At 41.7% G+C, this 17903-nt stretch overlaps 1 protein-coding gene across 1 annotated transcript in view; it reads left to right on the plus strand.

The window, feature by feature from the left end:
• LOC119970929 (mucin-5AC-like) overlaps positions 1–17903 on the plus strand; it is a 152637-nt gene that overhangs the window by 125663 nt on the left and 9071 nt on the right. Inside the window, 13 exon segments of the mRNA XM_038806038.1 lie at positions 2053–2305; positions 2898–3079; positions 3230–3299; positions 3421–3530; positions 3946–3977; positions 4079–4256; positions 7240–7344; positions 7486–7526; positions 8145–8267; positions 8353–8451; positions 11413–11541; positions 11676–11715; positions 16529–16646. Coding sequence (XP_038661966.1) covers positions 2053–2305; positions 2898–3079; positions 3230–3299; positions 3421–3530; positions 3946–3977; positions 4079–4256; positions 7240–7344; positions 7486–7526; positions 8145–8267; positions 8353–8451; positions 11413–11541; positions 11676–11715; positions 16529–16646 — 1480 coding nt within the window.

Here is a 17903-nt window from a genome sequence, read left to right on the forward strand (position 1 = left end):
GAGCTTGCTCCGTCATTCATAGCTGATGCTCTATCTCAACACCATATTCCCGCTCTCAATCTATACTCCTTGACATCTTAGTGTCTAGAAATAAGGGGACCAAAACTGTACACAATTCTCCAGGTGCAGTCTCACAAATGCCTTGTACAGTTGCTATCGGACTGCATCACAGCCTGGTATGGCAACTGCTCGGCCCAGGACCGCAAGGAACTTCAGAGAGTCGTGAATACCACCCAGTCCATCACACGAATCTGCCTCCCATCCATGGACTCCATCTACACCTCCCGCTGCCGGGGGAAAGCGGGCAGCATAATCAAAGACCCCTCCCACCCGGCTTACTCACTTTTCCAACTTCTTCCATCGGGCAGAAGATACAGAAGTTTGAGAACACGCACGAACCGACTCAAAAACAGCTTCTTCCCCACTGTCACCAGACTCCTAAATGGCCCTCTTATTGACTGACCTTATTAACACTACACCCTGTATGCTTCATCTAATGCCAATGCTTATGTAGTTACATTGTCTATCTCCTGTTGCCCTATTATGTATTCTCATGTATTTTCTTGTATTTTCTTGAATTTTGTTTAATTCCCTTTTCTTCCCATGTACTGAATGATCTGTTGAGCTGCTTGCAGAAAAATACTTTTCACTGTACCTCGGTACACATGACAATAAACAAATCCAATCCAATCCAATCCAATCCACTTTTATACTCTATTCCTTTAGCTATAAATGCCATAATTCAATTTGCCTTCCTTATTACCTGCATGCTAGTTTTCTGCGATTCATGCATAAGGACGCCCAGATCTCTCTGCACCACACTCTGAAGTTTCTCTCCATTTAGATAATAAGTTGCCTTTCCACGTTTCTGACCAAAATGGATAACTTCACATTTATCCACATTAAACTCTATCTGCCCAATTACGCACACACATCCCCATCACCACAAGACTTTCTGAGTCACCCACCCCCCGCACAGTGAGGGTGACCGATATGCCCCACCAGAGAACCCCCTCACGCCCATAAGAGAAACCCCCGCTTGGAAGCCCTGCCTTACAGAGACTCCAAGCCTGGAATCCCCTTATTACAGAGCCCCCTGCCTGGAACCCCCGCTATTACAGAGACTCCTGCCTGGAAGCCCCTTCCCCCCATTACAGAGACCCCTGCCTGGAAGTTAGCGAGCAGTCCAGACAAGGACAGTGAAAAACAATCACTGCTTTTAAACCTATTTGTGCAATAAACCTGCTGGTTCAGGCAGAGGAAGCAGCACCTATCAATTCCTAGAAAGAGAAAACCACGTCATCTGGGTTTAAACCCCCTCAGATCTTTGATCTGTAAGGATTTCATTCATATCTATGTGAAATTGAATTTACTAGGCGATGATTGCCAGCTGCCACACATACCCTGCTGTTTGGATTGTTTAATCTCATTTCCCTTCACACTTGAATGGATTCCAGGTAGCCAGTTGTGAAACTAACCATAATGTTTGTAAACATCTAACTATGATTGACAGCTCTTGGACAACATCAAAGGCAGCTAAGTGTTTTTGCAGTAAAAAGGAGGAAGTGAGAGCACTTAACTGCACCCCACTAGTTACATCTTGGCAACCAGAAAAAGACCCATTTATCTCAAACTCTGCCTTCTGTCTGTTAGCCAGTCTTTTATACAAGCTAATAAATTACCCTTCACCCCATGTCTGTCCAGTCCTGTCAGAATGTTATACTTTTCAATGAAATCCCCTCTCATTCTTCTAAACGCCAGTGAATGCAGGCCCTTAAGGCTCAATCTCTCATCATATGATAATCCTTTCATCCCTGGCATCATACTGCTGAACCTTTGTTGCACATCCCCCATGGTATTTGGAAGAAATCTCCAGATAGAGTGATGGAGGGATGAACCTTGGTTAATTTAAGAAACAATTTGATGGTACAATAGAGTACAATCGGTATGGATGGATGAATCAAGATGTATTGAATGACCCGTTCCGTTCATTACTATCTTGCAATTTTGGTGATGAACTTCAAATAATGTTACGAATTTTCAATTCCCTAGGTACCTGTACAAACAACAAGAAAGATGACTGCACTTTGCCTGATGGAACTATAGTATCTTCCTGCTCTCATTCAGCACCTTCCTGGCGCACGGCAGATAAGAATAAGTCACATTGCGAACCAGTGATCTTTACCACAACCGTATCGCCAATACATCACTCAACTTTTCCACACATGGAAACCACAACCATCATGACACCTGTACCAACCACGCCATGTGCAGCATCGGATATTTGCAAGATCATTTTTGGCCCGTATGTTATACCTCAGTGTGAAAATCTCAACCTGTTCGGATTTGGAATATAATCAGACCATGTCAGTTTTTTGTGTCGTTGCACTGTTACCGTGTCAGTGCGATCTATCAGTGAGGGCGACTGATGTTCAGGGCAGTAAACAATTTCAAAGTGATGTTGCGTTATTTGCTGTGACATTTAAACCAGTGTTCTTTCCCCTGCCATCTTGGGTAGTCCTCTAAGATGGACAGTTGGAGAATTTGTCTGCTTCAGGCATCACACCATTTGTATTATGCAAACTGGTATCTGATGGAGGCCTCCCCCCCCCCCCCCCATAACATGGCATGCTTTCAGCCAGCAGCGGCCGCTCCACATTTGCTCCCAGCAGGATCTCGAAGGCATTTTATGGGGCTTGTCCACTCCGCTGCCAGTGAAACACGCCATTGGAGAGTCACCTTCGGCAGGACCGATCCAGTAATCCCACCCAATGGTATATTAGAACAAGGAATCAACTTATACTGTCCAAAACACTAGATGTTTTTTATAATAATTATTATTTTTTTTAAATAAAGAAAAAAGAAAAAAATCTGTAACATAATCTTTGTTTCCTCAGTGCCTTTTCAAGATGTCATGACATAGTTCTTCCAGGACCATATTATGAAGCGTGTGTACGTGATGCATGCCACAACAGGAATAAAACAATAATATGTTCCAGTGTAGAAATCTATTCTAAAATATGCCAATCTAAAGGAGATATTTGTATCAACTGGCGAGAACATACCAATGGATCATGTCGTAAGTAATTCATCTCCCTTCATAGAATCTGGACATTTTCAGGCATGGATAAGTCAGCAATATATCAATTATTAACTCAGGCAGTAAATATCTTGGGTTAGGTTTGCTGCACGATTTCTCAAGTTGTCTTATTGTATTTGACCCAAATAGAATATCACTGCCCTGCAACGATGGAATATAAACCATGTGAGTCAAAGGATCAGCCTACTTGTAGCTCAAGGTTTGTTGTACTTATTTATCAAATAATCCTCAGCGACAACAATTGCAACATTCTTTCTCTCTTCTTCATTCACTCTCTCCCTCATTTACCGTATATAATTGATAATCTCTTTAATAATTAGGTATACTGACAAAAATGACCCAAATGACCAGTCTGGTCATAATGAAGGCTGCTTCTGCCCAGCAGGAAAATTCCTTTATACACCATTGGACACCTGTGTGGACATCTGTGGTAAGTATATTTCTTCAGTTGCAATTTCTACAGCATGCAGTCAGGTCACTGCCAAGTCCCAAGAATTGAATCATGCCCAGAAAACTACATAGTCATCTCTAACTTTTTGCTACTGCAACCAGGGAGATACTTGCACTTGAGCACTGCAGACAAAATTGCACATGTTGGGAGTTATGTAATTTACAAAGGTAGAATAAAACTCATGAAATTACTCAAAAAGAAAGTATATTTCAATCATGTGGTTACTTTGAATAATAACCTTGCCTGCTGCTAGTTGACCATCTCTTGAAGTCTCTCATTCACCACCCTTTGTTTGAGTTTTATATTTTCTTTCAATTGATTATTTCAATTTGACTGTGTTTTGCTGCTGTATCAGTTTATGAAACATTATTTATGATTTGTTTTAATTCACTAGAGTGCATAGGACCTGATGGAAAGCCAAGGCAGGTAAGTTCTTTCGATGAGCAGATAATGTCTGTCAGCACACTTAACGTCCATTTCAGATCTAAATATAGATCTCCTAACATGTCTTTGTGTGTCTATGACAGATTGGTGAAAAATGGCAAAGCAATTGTCTGGACTGTTTCTGCAATAATGCAACACTAAGCATTGTCTGTCAACCCTACAAATGCCCACCATTGCCACCAGTAATATGCAAACGCCAAGGTTTTGTGCCAATAGTTAAAAGAAGCCAAAGTGAACCTTGCTGTAAAGAAATCAAATGTGGTAAGTGAGACATATTACACATCATGTTCCATATGAATATTTCACTGTGGAGCTGCAGCATGAGATATTCCAGTACCTAAATATGACGCCAAATATATGTAATACTTCTGCCTAGTTGAGGTTTTGTCTCATTATGGAATTATCTTGATAAATGTTAAATTCAATTCTCAAAGGATTAAGTCCCAGCTGCACAAATCAGCTAGGATGTTGATCGGACAATGGGTGAAGTACCATATGAAACAATTGTCAAGCTTGTGTAATCTCACATATTTCATCAGTTTTGAGATAATCAGAGGTCATTAAGCACACTCTGTACCTTTTATACAAGATATTTTTCAATATGGGGTATAGAAGCAATGTAATCATCGCAGATCCCACATTTTTACTGCACATTTCTCATTCAAGCTGTTAACTTTGATTGACAGCTCAGAAAGCCAATCTTCAATAGAGAGATCTGAGGGAGACGTCAGTCTTTGTCTTTCTGTTGGGGAAATCAGTTTTTAAACAGCATGTGCTATATAACAAAGTCGGTCTGCAGGTACAGCAAGGAATTAGGATGACAAATGGAGCGTTGGCCTTTATGGTAAGGGGGGTTGGAAAGTTTAAAAGTGGGGAAATCTTGAACCACACCTAGATTACTGTATGCAGTTTTGGTCACCTTAAGGAGATCACATTTGCAGCATGTGATTTCAGCACAAGTACTGCACAAATGTTTAAAAAACATTTCCTTTATTCCACCACCATCAAGACTGTATAAACACTCCAGCTCTGCCCCTCAGCTTGTCAAATATACTGTTCCCCGGAATGGGCCCACATGGGACCGACTAGTTCCCCTGCTCAGAGCTCTCCCTCACCATCATCACCTGCCTCCGGGAACCCCTCTACACGTTGGAGGCAGTTCAGAGAAGGTTCATTAGGCTGATCTCTGGGATGAGGAGATTGTCTTGTGATGAATAATTGAGCAGGTTGGGTCTATACTCTTTGGAATTTAGTAGAATGAGAGGTGATCTCATTGAAACTTACATCATTCTGAGGAGGTTTGTAAGGGTAAATTCTAAAAGGGAGTCTAGACCTAGGGTCACAGCTTAAAAACAAAATTCCCACTTAATATATAGATTAGGAGGAATTACTTCTCACTATGGGTCATGAGTTTTTAGGAATTCTCTTCCCCAGTGAGCAGAGGACACTGACTCATTTAATATTTTCAAGGCTGAGCTAGACAAATGTTTGATCGACAAATTGTCAAGGGAGGGCAGGGAGGAAAGTGGAGTTAAGGCCACGATCAGATGAACCATGATTTTACTGAATGATAGAGCAGGCTCGACAGGCCAAATGACCTATTCCTGCTCCTATTTCTTCTGGGAATGTGATATGGAGAAATGTCCTGCTCTCTCTCCATAGAATCAGTGATATTCCAAATTGAAGCATGACTGAATGCAGTCTATAATAGAAATTTATACTAGTAAATTCAGGGATTAACTATTTGGTGAGTCAAATGGAGATCTGTGCATGGAGGCAGAGGGTCATGACTGAGGGACTGAATGAGTGAAGTGGTTAGAAAGGTACACAGGATCCTGGGTTTTATTAGTAGATTCATAGAGCACAACTGTAAGGCAGATTTGATGAACCCTTATAAAATTATTCCTTGGGGTGCGCTTGACACTGCACTTCGAAGTGAAGGGTTTAGAGATGAAGCAGAAAACGATTTATGAGAATAGTTCCAAGGTTGAGGGACTTCAATGACATGGAGAGATTGGAGAAGTTGGAGTTGTTCTTCTGAGAAAAGAGAAAGTTGAGAAGAAATTTGATAGAGATTTTCCAAATCATGAGATAGCTGGACAGACTAGATAGAAATAAACTGTTCCAATTGCAGGATGAATCTAGAGCCAGTCAATACCGATTTAAGATGATTGACAAAAGAAGCAAAAATGACATGAGCAAAGCCTTTTTTAGTCAGTGACTGGTTTGGATCTGAAATGTACTTCCTAAGATTATGCTGTAAGCAGGTGCGATCAGGGCTTTCAGCAGGGACTCGGATTAGCATTTGACGAGAAGGAAACTGCAGGGCTTTGGGGAACAGGTGGGGCAGTGAGATTAGTTGAGTTGCTCTTCTTGGGAGCTGGTGTGGATACAACAAACCAAATGGCCTCTTGCTTTGCTGTAACCATTCCATAAACTATCAACTATTGAGGCATTGACTTTGATTGCTATGATTAGTGTCTCAAAGATTTCTGTTCTTTCCCCTCATCCCAATCAGGTGGTTCCCTCCCTACTTTGAATCTCTGCAAGCAAAATAAGAACATTAGATTCCTTGAAAGTGATAGATTTTCTTGTTGTCCTCTCTGACATAGCTCCTGTTTGCAATAGCTATGTATCCTCCTGCTCCAATGGAATGCAGTGCCACTCTCTTGCTATCTTCGGATTCCCACTCCTGCTGAATACCATTCAGGGAACCTCATGGATTATATTCCTAAATCATCATAAGATTCTGTGCACCATCTCCTCTTTGTAACTGTGTGATGGCAGACTTGAATTAGTCACTTGTCCACGTTAAAGTATACAAACGGAATTTCTGGTGATCAATGCTGAAGCAAAATGATGGTCATTACCACGGATCCACACCTCTAAGGGGATAAACTTTTAAACAGAATATTGACAACAGTTCCAAAATAATCAATACATTTGGACTAAAATCTATTACAGAGAATTATCATAGTTTTTCCTGTTGCTACCTGTGCTTAAAGGTTGATTCTTCTATTAAGGAATAAAGTAGACCCTGCAAGAGAAGTATTAAAATCATGCTCTTTTAATTATTCTGGTTCTTCAAGTAATACAATTGAATTGCTACAAAAGGTTCACTAATTTGTAGCAGTATTAGAAAGTACTTTCTTGTTCAACTTGAATAGAACCTCTCTTATTGACATCACTGAGACAAAAGAACAGCTTCAAGCCTTTTAATCAATGTCAATTTTTGTTGATTCAGAATGTAATATCACCCATTGTCCCACTGTGAAATTTGACTGCAAACCTGGATATGAACCAGTGCTCGGTATTCATGAAGACAAATGTTGCCCAGGTTATACATGTGGTAAGTGATGCATTTCTCTTTAATCTGAGGAGAATAAAATTTTACTGTTGTCACCATAACAATTTGAAGTACCGTGCTTACGGCCTATACCTGAATTGAAAATTAATTATTAAATTAATGACTTAATGTTCTATTTTTCAGAGCCAAAGCCAGTATGTGTGTACAATGACACGGAGTATAAGGTAAAGACTGCTGGGACATTTTGAGATCATATTTGTCATGTTGCATCAATTACTTATTTTGTTCAGTATACAGTTTTCATATTACTGTCTTGTTCCACACATTTTGACATCAAGGACCACTGGTGCTCAAATTTATTTAAAAGTCAGAACAGCACAAAATAATGTGAACATGTTCCAAGACATAAAACTAAAACAGCGCACTGCTTTTTATTTTGAAATGAAATGAAAATCGCTTATTGTCACGAGTAAGCTTCAAATGAAGTTACTGTGAAAAGCCCCTAGTCGCCACATTCCGGCGCCTGTCCGGGGAGGCTGTTACGGGAATCGAACCGTGCTGCTGGCCTGCTTGGTCTGCTTTCAAAGCCAACTATTTAGCGTTGTGCTAAACAGCCCCTATTTTCATTGCAATATTAATTAAAAATGCAGGAGACGACAATTAAAAGTAGAATTTAGTTAAAAGAAATTAAGTAATATGAGCGCTAAAGTAATTCACAAATGGATTTTGTGCAAACTGTAAAGAACCAGGTGAAACTAAATCTTAGCATTCACCATTCCATTATATGAAAAAACCCACAAGATTTTAAAATGTTTCATTTGAAGCTTCACTTTTCTTTACAGCCAGGAATGACGATTCCTCATGGCCCATGTGAGAATTGCAAATGTACAAATAAAACTGATCCATCAACCAAGCAGAAAACTATTGAGTGTACTTCCACTAAGTGTGATTCTCATTGCCCACAGGTAAGCATGCAATCCACAAATCTTTAGCAATTCTTTTTTAACTAGCAAAAGAGTGAGTAATCATGAATGTTTTGTTTCCCCACAGGGCTTTAAATATGAGGGGGTGAAAGGACAATGTTGTGGAAATTGCACACAGGTTGACTGTATAATTGAGTTACCAAATAGGAAGCCAATAATCCTACAGGTATTCATTTTACATTTCAGAAGTCAATCACCATAATAGTCGGCATCTACTTGTGTTGAGAGGCTAGTTAATGAGGTTGAGAAAAATGCAACATGACATAAATTAAGCATTAAAAAAATGAGTAAAAATGTGGAGATATGGTTATTGCTAAGGGCATTGATAGGTGTTTCTATTTGGAATGCCAATTTTGGTGTATCATAGAAAGGTTACAGTAGAAGGAGGCCATTCAACTCATTATTTCCATGTTGATTTTCTGTAAGAGCAATGCAGCTAGTCCCATTGTCCACCCTTTCATCTTAGCCGCATAAACCTTTCTTCCACAAATCCCCATCGAATTCCCTTTTGAAAACACCAATCCTCCTCTAAAGGAATGCAGATCCTAACCACCCGCAGTGTGTAAAGATTTGTTTTTCACAGAACTGCTGATTCATGCGGCAGTCTCTTAAATTATTGCTCTCTGGTTCCTGATCCTTCGAGACAGGGAACAGTTTCACTCTAATCTGTCTAGATCCTTCATGATTTTGAACATTCCTATCAAATCTCCTCTCACTTTGTCTTCTCTAAGGGTAACAATTCCAGTTTTCCAATCTATTCACCTAACTTATGTCACTCATCCTTGAAATACTCTTGTAGTCTTTTTCTACATCTTCTCTAAAAGCTTCACATTCTTTCCAATGTGCAATACCCAGAACTGGACACAATTAGGCTGGATTCTTCCATCCCACCCGCTGCAAGAACACCACGGGGAAGATGCAGGCAATGGAGAAGGCCATTGACCTCGGGCGGGATTCTCCCATCGCCTGGCGGACGCGGCCAGAAAATCCCGCCCAAAGACTTCAGTATTATTAATGTTTATCATCGCTTTAACAATTATATTATGCAGCACAATTATCTTATTTATGCCAGATGGAGCATATGGTATGAATATATCAATAGAGGTTTGAGAGGAAGACGCCCTCTCTAACAGCATTATGGGAGTATCTACATTCAATGGGCTGCAGCAGATCAATAAGATGTCTCATCACCACTGCTGGCTTTGCCAACAATGCCCACATGCCAGAAATGAATCAAAAGAAATACAATTGTGAGTGGGCTTTGTATAACCACTCCTAAACTCAATACAAAACCAAGCGGCCTTGTTGCACCCAAGGATGCCCAGATGTCAGTGCCAGACTGGGAGGGGCACTGCCAAGCTGGCATTGCCAAGGTGCCCAGGTGTAAGATTACCCATTCCATAGGTCGGGCCTGGGGGACTTGCCCATAAGAGGTGTGATGAGGACCGGGGTGTCGAAGACTCCAGAAGAGATAAATTGGGTGAAGTAGGGGGGGTCCGGAGACCATGGCAGGAACACTGGGGTTGAAAGATCGGGGCTGCCGGTAAAAATGACGCCCCAATCTACCAGTGCAGGAAATTACTTAAAGAGTGCCCTCAATGGGGAGTTCCTCGCTGAGGCCAAATAAACCCAGGCAAAATGCTATTGAATAGCAGGGTCTATCTTAGCGCTGCAGCCACCGAGAAACACCCCATTAAATGCGGCATTCAATGGACTTTAATTGGAGTCTGCTGAATTGCACCCCTAATTTCTACCCCTGCCTTATCTGGGTCCACCAATGAAGTTATTTGGAATAAGCAGCAAATATCTCAAATAAGTCTACCTCGATTAGATATGGAGCTGGAAGTTTCCGACAAAATCAGGGGTGGCGACGCTTTCGGGTACGCCGCTCCACATATCGATGGCCTCAGGACATTGCCTGAGGCACGCCCCCCCGAAGCTCCATCCCCGACCCACCAAGTTCCCGATGGCGTGGGTCTCTCATGGTCTCGCCCGTTGGGAACTCGGCGTGGTGGCTGCGGACTCAGTCCAACGCCTCCACAGTCGGAGGAGGGCCAATCTGCGGGCAGGGAGGGGGGACATTATTCTGGTCTAGGGGCATTGTGGAGGGATGGTCCGCGGCGTGTGAGCCGGCCGAAGGTGGGGCCTCTTTCGCGGGCTGGGCCCACGAGTGGCTGCTGCAGGCCGCTGCTGTGCGCATGCACGGCCACGGACCTGGCAATTCTTCGGGGCATATCGGCAGCTAGAGTCGGGAGCTCTACGCTACCTTCCTGCTAGCCCCCAGCAAAACAGGGAATCAGTGGCTGCTTTGCGGCAGCTTTTCTTGCCGTAAAACGCCACAGTTCCCACGCCAGCGTGGGGACGTAGCCCCAGAATCGGAGAATCTACCCCATGATTCTACGACAGAAGTGCCAAGCCCTTTGTAAAATTAGAGAATTTATTTAATAAAGTCACTCATCCTTTTAAACACCCAGACTTGATCAAATTGCAACATTTCTTTTCTGCATGTGTTATACGAAGGATTAGTTCAGAATTTTAAAATCCTTTTTACAATATGACATGTTACACAGAGTAATTACAACATTAACTTATGCAATCTATAATACTATAACTGGGGCAGCACGGTGGCACAGTGGTTAGCACTGCTGCCTCACGACACCGAGGTCACAGGGTTGATCCCGGTCCTGGGTCACTGTGCGTGTGGAGTTTACACATTCTCCCCATTTCTACGTGGGTTTTGCCCCCACAACCCAAAGATGTGCAGGCTAGGTGGATTGGCCACGCTAAATTGTCCCTTAATTGGAAAAATGAAATGGGTGCTCTAAAAAAATACTATTGTTATAAATGACATGGATGTGATAAGTTAATAAATCTGTATCTTGACATTTATTTACTGTCAACAGGCATTTAGTATGTGATGGCCATGTTGGAAGGTACTTGTTACACAGAAAAAAGTTGATATTCACAGTCGATTAGTAATTGTGACTTTATTTATTAGAGAAATTCATGATTATATAGTTTAGGAACAGTTAGTAGTAGTAAATACTGCACTGTCAGAGCCCACAGATTCAACATTTTTATGTAGTTATTTGTCATTGAAAACTTTTCCTTTCCTTTTATTACACAGCCTGGAGCTAAAATATCAGATTCGGAGAACAACTGCACTAAATATGAGTGTGAGAAAATTGGATCCCACTTTATTCCAAACATCTACCATAAATGGTGCCCCCACTTGGATCGTGATCAGTGTGAACCTGTGAGTACAACATAATTCTATATTCATTTCTTCAAATAAAAAGAACAAAATCTGTTCTGTACAATTAAATATCCAGGTTTTGTTCGATTTGTGTTTTCAAATAACAGTTTCTAATGCTTTACTTTCTGTGGCAGGGAACAATACGCAAGGGCCCAGATGGATGTTGTCAGACATGTAAGTCGTATATTTAAGCTATTAGGAAGCCTCTATGTGGCCCTAAATTAAGATGTAGTCAAACTGTTGCAAGTTGCTAATTCTGGTGCAAGTGAATTGAGTTAAATTTTAGCCTTAGCTTAATGGTGAGTATTTCTACCTCTCAGGTGGAGGGTTATTAGTTCTAACCCTCATTTCAGACCTTGAGTAAGTATTTTATGCTGACACTGTGGTTCTTTTGCAAGGGAGTATCTCATTGTCAGAGATCTCTCAGATGAGGGTTTAACGAAACAACCTGTATGTCCTAGCTGAATTATATGTGAGACATTGTGATATCATTTGAAGCAGAGCAGAGAATTGGCCTCGTTGCCTAGCCACCATTTATCCCTCACCCAACATCACTAAAACAAATTAACTACCTGGTCTTTTAATTCCTATTTGTGGAACCTTGTTGAGTGCAAATTGGCTACTACTCTGCCTCAAATGCAATAATGTATATACTTCAAAATTAATTACTTGACTACAAAGCAATTCAGGCTGCCCAGGAGATGTAAATTCCTATTTATTACTATTGGCCACAATGAAGTAAAAATCACAACCCATTTAAACCCAAAATACATAAACACTTTCTCTTTCCATGCATTGTATATATCATGCATGACATATAGGACAAAAGCAAATTACTGCGGATGCTGGAAATAAAAACAGAAAATACTGGGTGGCACGATGCCGCTGTGGTTAGCACTGCTGCCTCACGGCGCCGAGGACCCGGATTCAATCCTAGTCCCAGGTCACTAGCCATGTGGAGTTTGCACATTTTCCCTGTGTCTGCATGGGTCTCACCCCCACAACCCAAAGATGTGCAGGGTAGGTGGATTAGCCATGCGAAATTGCCCATTAATTGGAAAAAAAGAATTGGGCACTTAAAATTTTTTAAAAACAGAAAATACTGGACAATCTCAGCAGGTCTGATAGCATCTGTGGCGAGAAAAGAGGGCTAACCTTTCGAGTCTGGCTTCACGTACACCTCCAATGGGGCTAGTTTAGCACAGGGCTAAATCACTGGCTTTGAAAGCAGGCCAGCAGCACGGTTCAATTCCCGTACCAGCCTCCCCGAACAGGAGCCGGAATGTGGTAACTAGGGGCTTTTCACAGTAACTTCATTTGATTTTCATTTTCATTTAATTTAATTTCATTTCCTTCAATCTGGTCTGTTGCATTTGATGCTCCCAATGCTGTCTACTCTATATTAGAGAGACTAAACGTGGACTGGGTGACCACTTTGCAAGAACACCTCCGGTTTGTCAGCAAGCAGGACCCAGACCTTCCTCTCGCTGCCATTTCAACTCACCATCCTGCTCTCACATCCACATGTCCATCCTTGGCCTGCTGACATGTTCCAGTGAAGCCCAGAGCAAACTGGAGGAACAGCAGCTCATCTTCCGATGAGGCATGCTGCAGCGTTCCGGACTTAACATTGTGTTCAAAAATGTCAGGCTGTGAACTCTCCCCTCCACCTTCACCCATTTTTATTTCTATCAATTCAGCCATTGAGTCCGCCCTGACCCTCTGAAAGAGCACCCCACCCATGGTTAGCCCTCACCCTATCCCAGCAACCCAGTAACCCCACCTAAACTTTTGGACACTAAGGGGCAATTTAGCATGACCTATCCACCTAACCTGTACATCTTTGGACTGATAAAAATGTATGATATTTCACTACAGACATATGGTTACAAGGTGACCAAAGCTGAGACCTGACATTCAGAGAACAGTAAGATAGTTGGTGGGGTAGCTCTGTTAATTATCAATAATATTAGTATAATTGGGAAAAAGGACCTTGGATCTCAAGGTAAAGAGGTAGAATCAATTTGAATAGAGATAAGAAATAACAAAGGTAAGAAGTCACTTGGGAGTAGCCTAACCATAACTACACTGTAGGATGGGGTACACAAGAAGAAATAATGAGGGCTTGTGAGAAAAGTATGGCAATAATCATGGATGATTTAAATCTACATATTGATTGGAAAAAATAGTATGGCAAAGGTACTTGGAAAATATGTTCATAGTGTGTTTTTGGGACAGTTTCCGAGAGCACCACGTTCTAAAGCCAAGCAGATGGTAGGCTATTCTAGACTGAGTTGTGTGCAATGAGACAGGAATAATTAATTACCTTATAGTAAATAAGATCCGAAACAGTACTGATCATAACATGATTGAGTTTTGGATTCAATTTGAGGGAGAGAACAGTGGGTCCAAGACTAGGGATTATAACTTAGATAAAGATAATTCAAAGGGCCGCCTAAGGGAACTGTAAAATTGGTTTGAGTGTGGGTCAGTAGAGATGCAGTTGCCGATATCTATTCCACTCTAGGTGAAAGATGCATCATTCTTGGCTAACTAATCAAGTTAAAGATAGTGGGAAGAATGTAGCAGCTCTGTTGTGGTGGGGAAGGGGCTGGATAATGCAGCGATCCGTTCAAGAGTTTATTGCCTTCAGTGGAACAGGAAGTTCCCACTGGTGGGAAGAGCAGTAAAATTCTGCCAAGTATCAAATTGAAGTAAAAGTGTACAATTCCGTGAAGATTAGCAGTGATTCAGAAGAATGGACAAAATATGAAAAACTGCAAAGTATGACTAAAAAAACATAAGGAGGGAGAAATTAGAGTATAAGTCAGTTAACTGGAAATATAAAAACAGAATGTAAGAGTTTCAACAGGTAGTTAAAATGGAACAGAGTAACTACAGTGGGTGTTGATCTTCTAGAGAGGACATTAATAGTGATACAAGGAAATGTCAGATGCCTTGAATAGATATTTTGTCTGTCTTAACTGGAGAAGACACAAATAACATACCTCAACACTGAGAAGGCTAGATAGAGCAGATGTAGAGTGAATATTTCCACTAGTAGGAAAAGCTAAAACCAGAGGGCACAGCCTCAGACTAAAGGGACAATCCTTTAAAACAAATATGAGGAGGAATTTCTTCAGCCAGAGAGTGGTGAATCTGTGGAACTCATTGCCGCAGAAAACTGCGAAGGCCAAATCATTGAGTGCCTTTAAGACAGAGATATTTAGGTTCTTGATTAATAAGGGGATCAGTGGTTATGGGGAGAAGGCAGGAGAATGTGGATGAGAAAAATATCAGCCATGATTGAATGGCAGAGCAGACTTGCTGGGCCGAGTGGCCTAATTCTGCTCCTATGTCTTATGATCTAAATAATTGTGAATCAAGAGGTGTAAAGGATGAATGAATTTAAATAATTTCAAATTACCAGGGAAAGGGTACTGAGAAGATTATTAGAACTAAAGGTTGTCAAGTCCCCAGGTCCCGAGGGACTTCATCCTAGGGTATTAAAGTAAGTGGCTGCTGAGATATTGGATTCATTAGTTTTAATTTTCCGAAATTCCCCAGAGTCTGGAAAAAACCCATCAGATTAGAAAATAGTGAATTTCACTCCTCTGTTCAAGAAAGGAGGGAGAGACAGAAATCAAGGGCAGGATTCTCCCGTACCCGGCGGGGCGGGGGTCCCGGCGGGACCACTCGGCGTCGGCCCACCCCAAAGGTGCAGAATCCTCTGCAATTTTTCAAAAGGCATTTGACCAGGTGCCACATCAAAGGTTGCAATATAAAGTAAGAGCTCATAGTGTTGGGGATAACATGTTGGCATGGAGAGAGGATTGGTTAGCAAACAGGAAGTAGAGCAGGGATAAATGGGTCATCTTTGGGTTGGAAAGATGTAACCAGTAGAGTGCCTCAGGGATGGGTTCTAGGGCCTCAGTCTCTAACAATGACCTTGATGAAAGGATAGAATATATTTTTCAAGATGATATAAGGAGTCCGCAAAGGCATTTAGCTGGGTTAAATGAGTGGGAAGGTAAAAGGAATGTTGTTTATTGCCAGGGAAATGAAATACAAAAGTAGGGAAGTTTTGTTATTGGTGTGTAGGGCATTGATGAGATGACATCTGGAGTACTGTGTACAGTTTTGGTCCCCTTATTCAAGAAAGAATATAATTAGTCCAGAGGCAGTGCAGAGAATGTTTTCTTGACTGATTCCTGGGATGAAGGTGTTATTGCCTGAGCAAAGAGGCTGGGCCTATACCCATTGGAGTTTAGAAGAATGAGAGGCAATCTTATTGAAACATATATAGTATTAAGGGGACTTGTCAGGGTGAATGCTGAAAGGGTCATTCCTCTTTTGGTAGAGACTAAAACCAGTTTAAATATAAAGGGGTCTCCCACTTGAGGTTGAGATAGGAGAATATTTTTCTCAGAGGGTTGTTAGATTGTGAAATTCTCTCCCCCTGAGAGCAGTGGAGGCTGTGGGTCATTGAATATTTTTAAGGCTGAGTTAGATGGATTCTTGACTGACAAGGGGGTCAAATGGCACAGAGGGTAGGCAGGAAAATAGAGAGTACAATCAGATTAGCTACCACCTTATCCCTAAGTGGTGGAGCAAGTTAAAGTGGCTGAATGGCCTTCTGCTGCTCCTAATTTGTAACCTTGTATGTGTTGGAAACTTTCATGGAGGATCCAGGGCAGCTCAAATCAGCTCATCGTATGTTCAAACTTCCGGCACAATTTCAGTGCGTTTGTGCACATCAGGACTTATATAGGATCTCCATGTGCAACACAGAGTTAAGCACAAATTTCACTGCTCTGGATATCAGAGTCCTATGTCAAACCAGATATTTTATACGTTCAGTGCAATATCATGCAATATGTTGAATTTAAAATGTTATTCTCGTTTCATTGTCTACTTTAATCTTTGAAAGCTAATCTGAATTGATCTCACTGAACTCTGATGAGTTTAAATATGCTCGCATTTTCAGGTATTCCAAAGTCATGTACCATCTCACATACTACAACCTACATCAACCACAAAGGATGTCGATCGAAGCAAAAAGTATCCATACCTTACTGTGAAGGACGCTGTGGGAGCACTTCTACGTACGTATCGAGAAAATAAAATCAGAGGGTGTTCAAGCAGGGGAATGATAAGTGAGAGAACTGAGAGAATCAACATGGAGCGAGAGATAATTTTGCAGAAACAAAATAGTGGCAAATATTCAGAGAAATGTGAGGGAGAGTACAGTCTGAAAGAAATATCAGGGAGAGAGTGAGTCTGGAAGAAATTTCAAAAGGGAGAGAATATCAGTTCAGAGAGGAATTTTAGAGAGGGCACAATGTGCGAGGAAAACATTAGGAAGAGAGGAATGATCCAGCAGAGACATGATAGACAGAGTGAGTCCGTCATTCAGAAAAAGCTGAGGGGAAGAGCACCTGAGCCTGATAAAAGGATCAAAGAAACAGAATCTAAGATATATATCAGAGAGAGGGGGGGGGGGGGGGGGGGGTACCTGGCAGACACTGAAGTTAGAGTCAAATATTCAGACAAACCTGAGAGAAAAAGCACCAAATCTGGGGAAACAACAGAAGAGTGGTTAAGCAGGAAAAACGTTATGGATTGAAACGTGGTTTGGCAAGGAGATAGTCACCTAAGTGTGGATTCAAACAGGAGAGAAAACTGGAATTGAAAGGTAGCAAATTGGTAATTAAGTGTTAAAGGCAGAGGAAAAAGATGCTGAAAAATAGATGATGATGGAACCATCAATTCACCAGACACGTGTTTCCGATATGAATCTAGGCTTTAATCGACTTACTACAGAGCCAGCCTGTTACCCGTTGATGAACTCTCAGTGAACTGCAGGTTGACTCTGGACAAGGGTATTTATACAGCAGCACTAGGGGGAGGAGTCGTGGGTAGAGCCAAGGGTGGAGCCCTGTACAAGCTCCTGAGCATTCCCGGAGCTACTCCCCCTAGTGGTCGGATAACGCTACTGCGCTTACAAAGACATAGTGTGAATTATCATATTACATTCACCACAGATGACAAATGAGTTTGGTACAGCTTAATGGTATGTATTTTAATGCAAAGAATCTCGTGAATAAGACAAATGAGCTGAGGTCACAGAGAGACACTTGGAAATAAGATAGCATCTGTGCGATTCTCTGTCGACGGGACCCCTCACTTCGCTGGCAGCGCACCCACGCTGGCGGGTTTCCCAACGGATGGGGTGGCCACAATGGGAACAATTACAGCTGTACAAAGTAATATCTGCGAGAAGGATCATTAAACAAGGCCATGTTAAGAAGGTTTAAGGCTGTAGAGGGAGTTGTGTATAAGCCCGCTGTTATCAGCTGTCA

The sequence above is a fragment of the Scyliorhinus canicula genome, chromosome 9 (assembly GCF_902713615.1).
Source record: "Scyliorhinus canicula chromosome 9, sScyCan1.1, whole genome shotgun sequence".
In the NCBI taxonomy this organism is placed as follows: domain Eukaryota; kingdom Metazoa; phylum Chordata; class Chondrichthyes; order Carcharhiniformes; family Scyliorhinidae; genus Scyliorhinus; species Scyliorhinus canicula.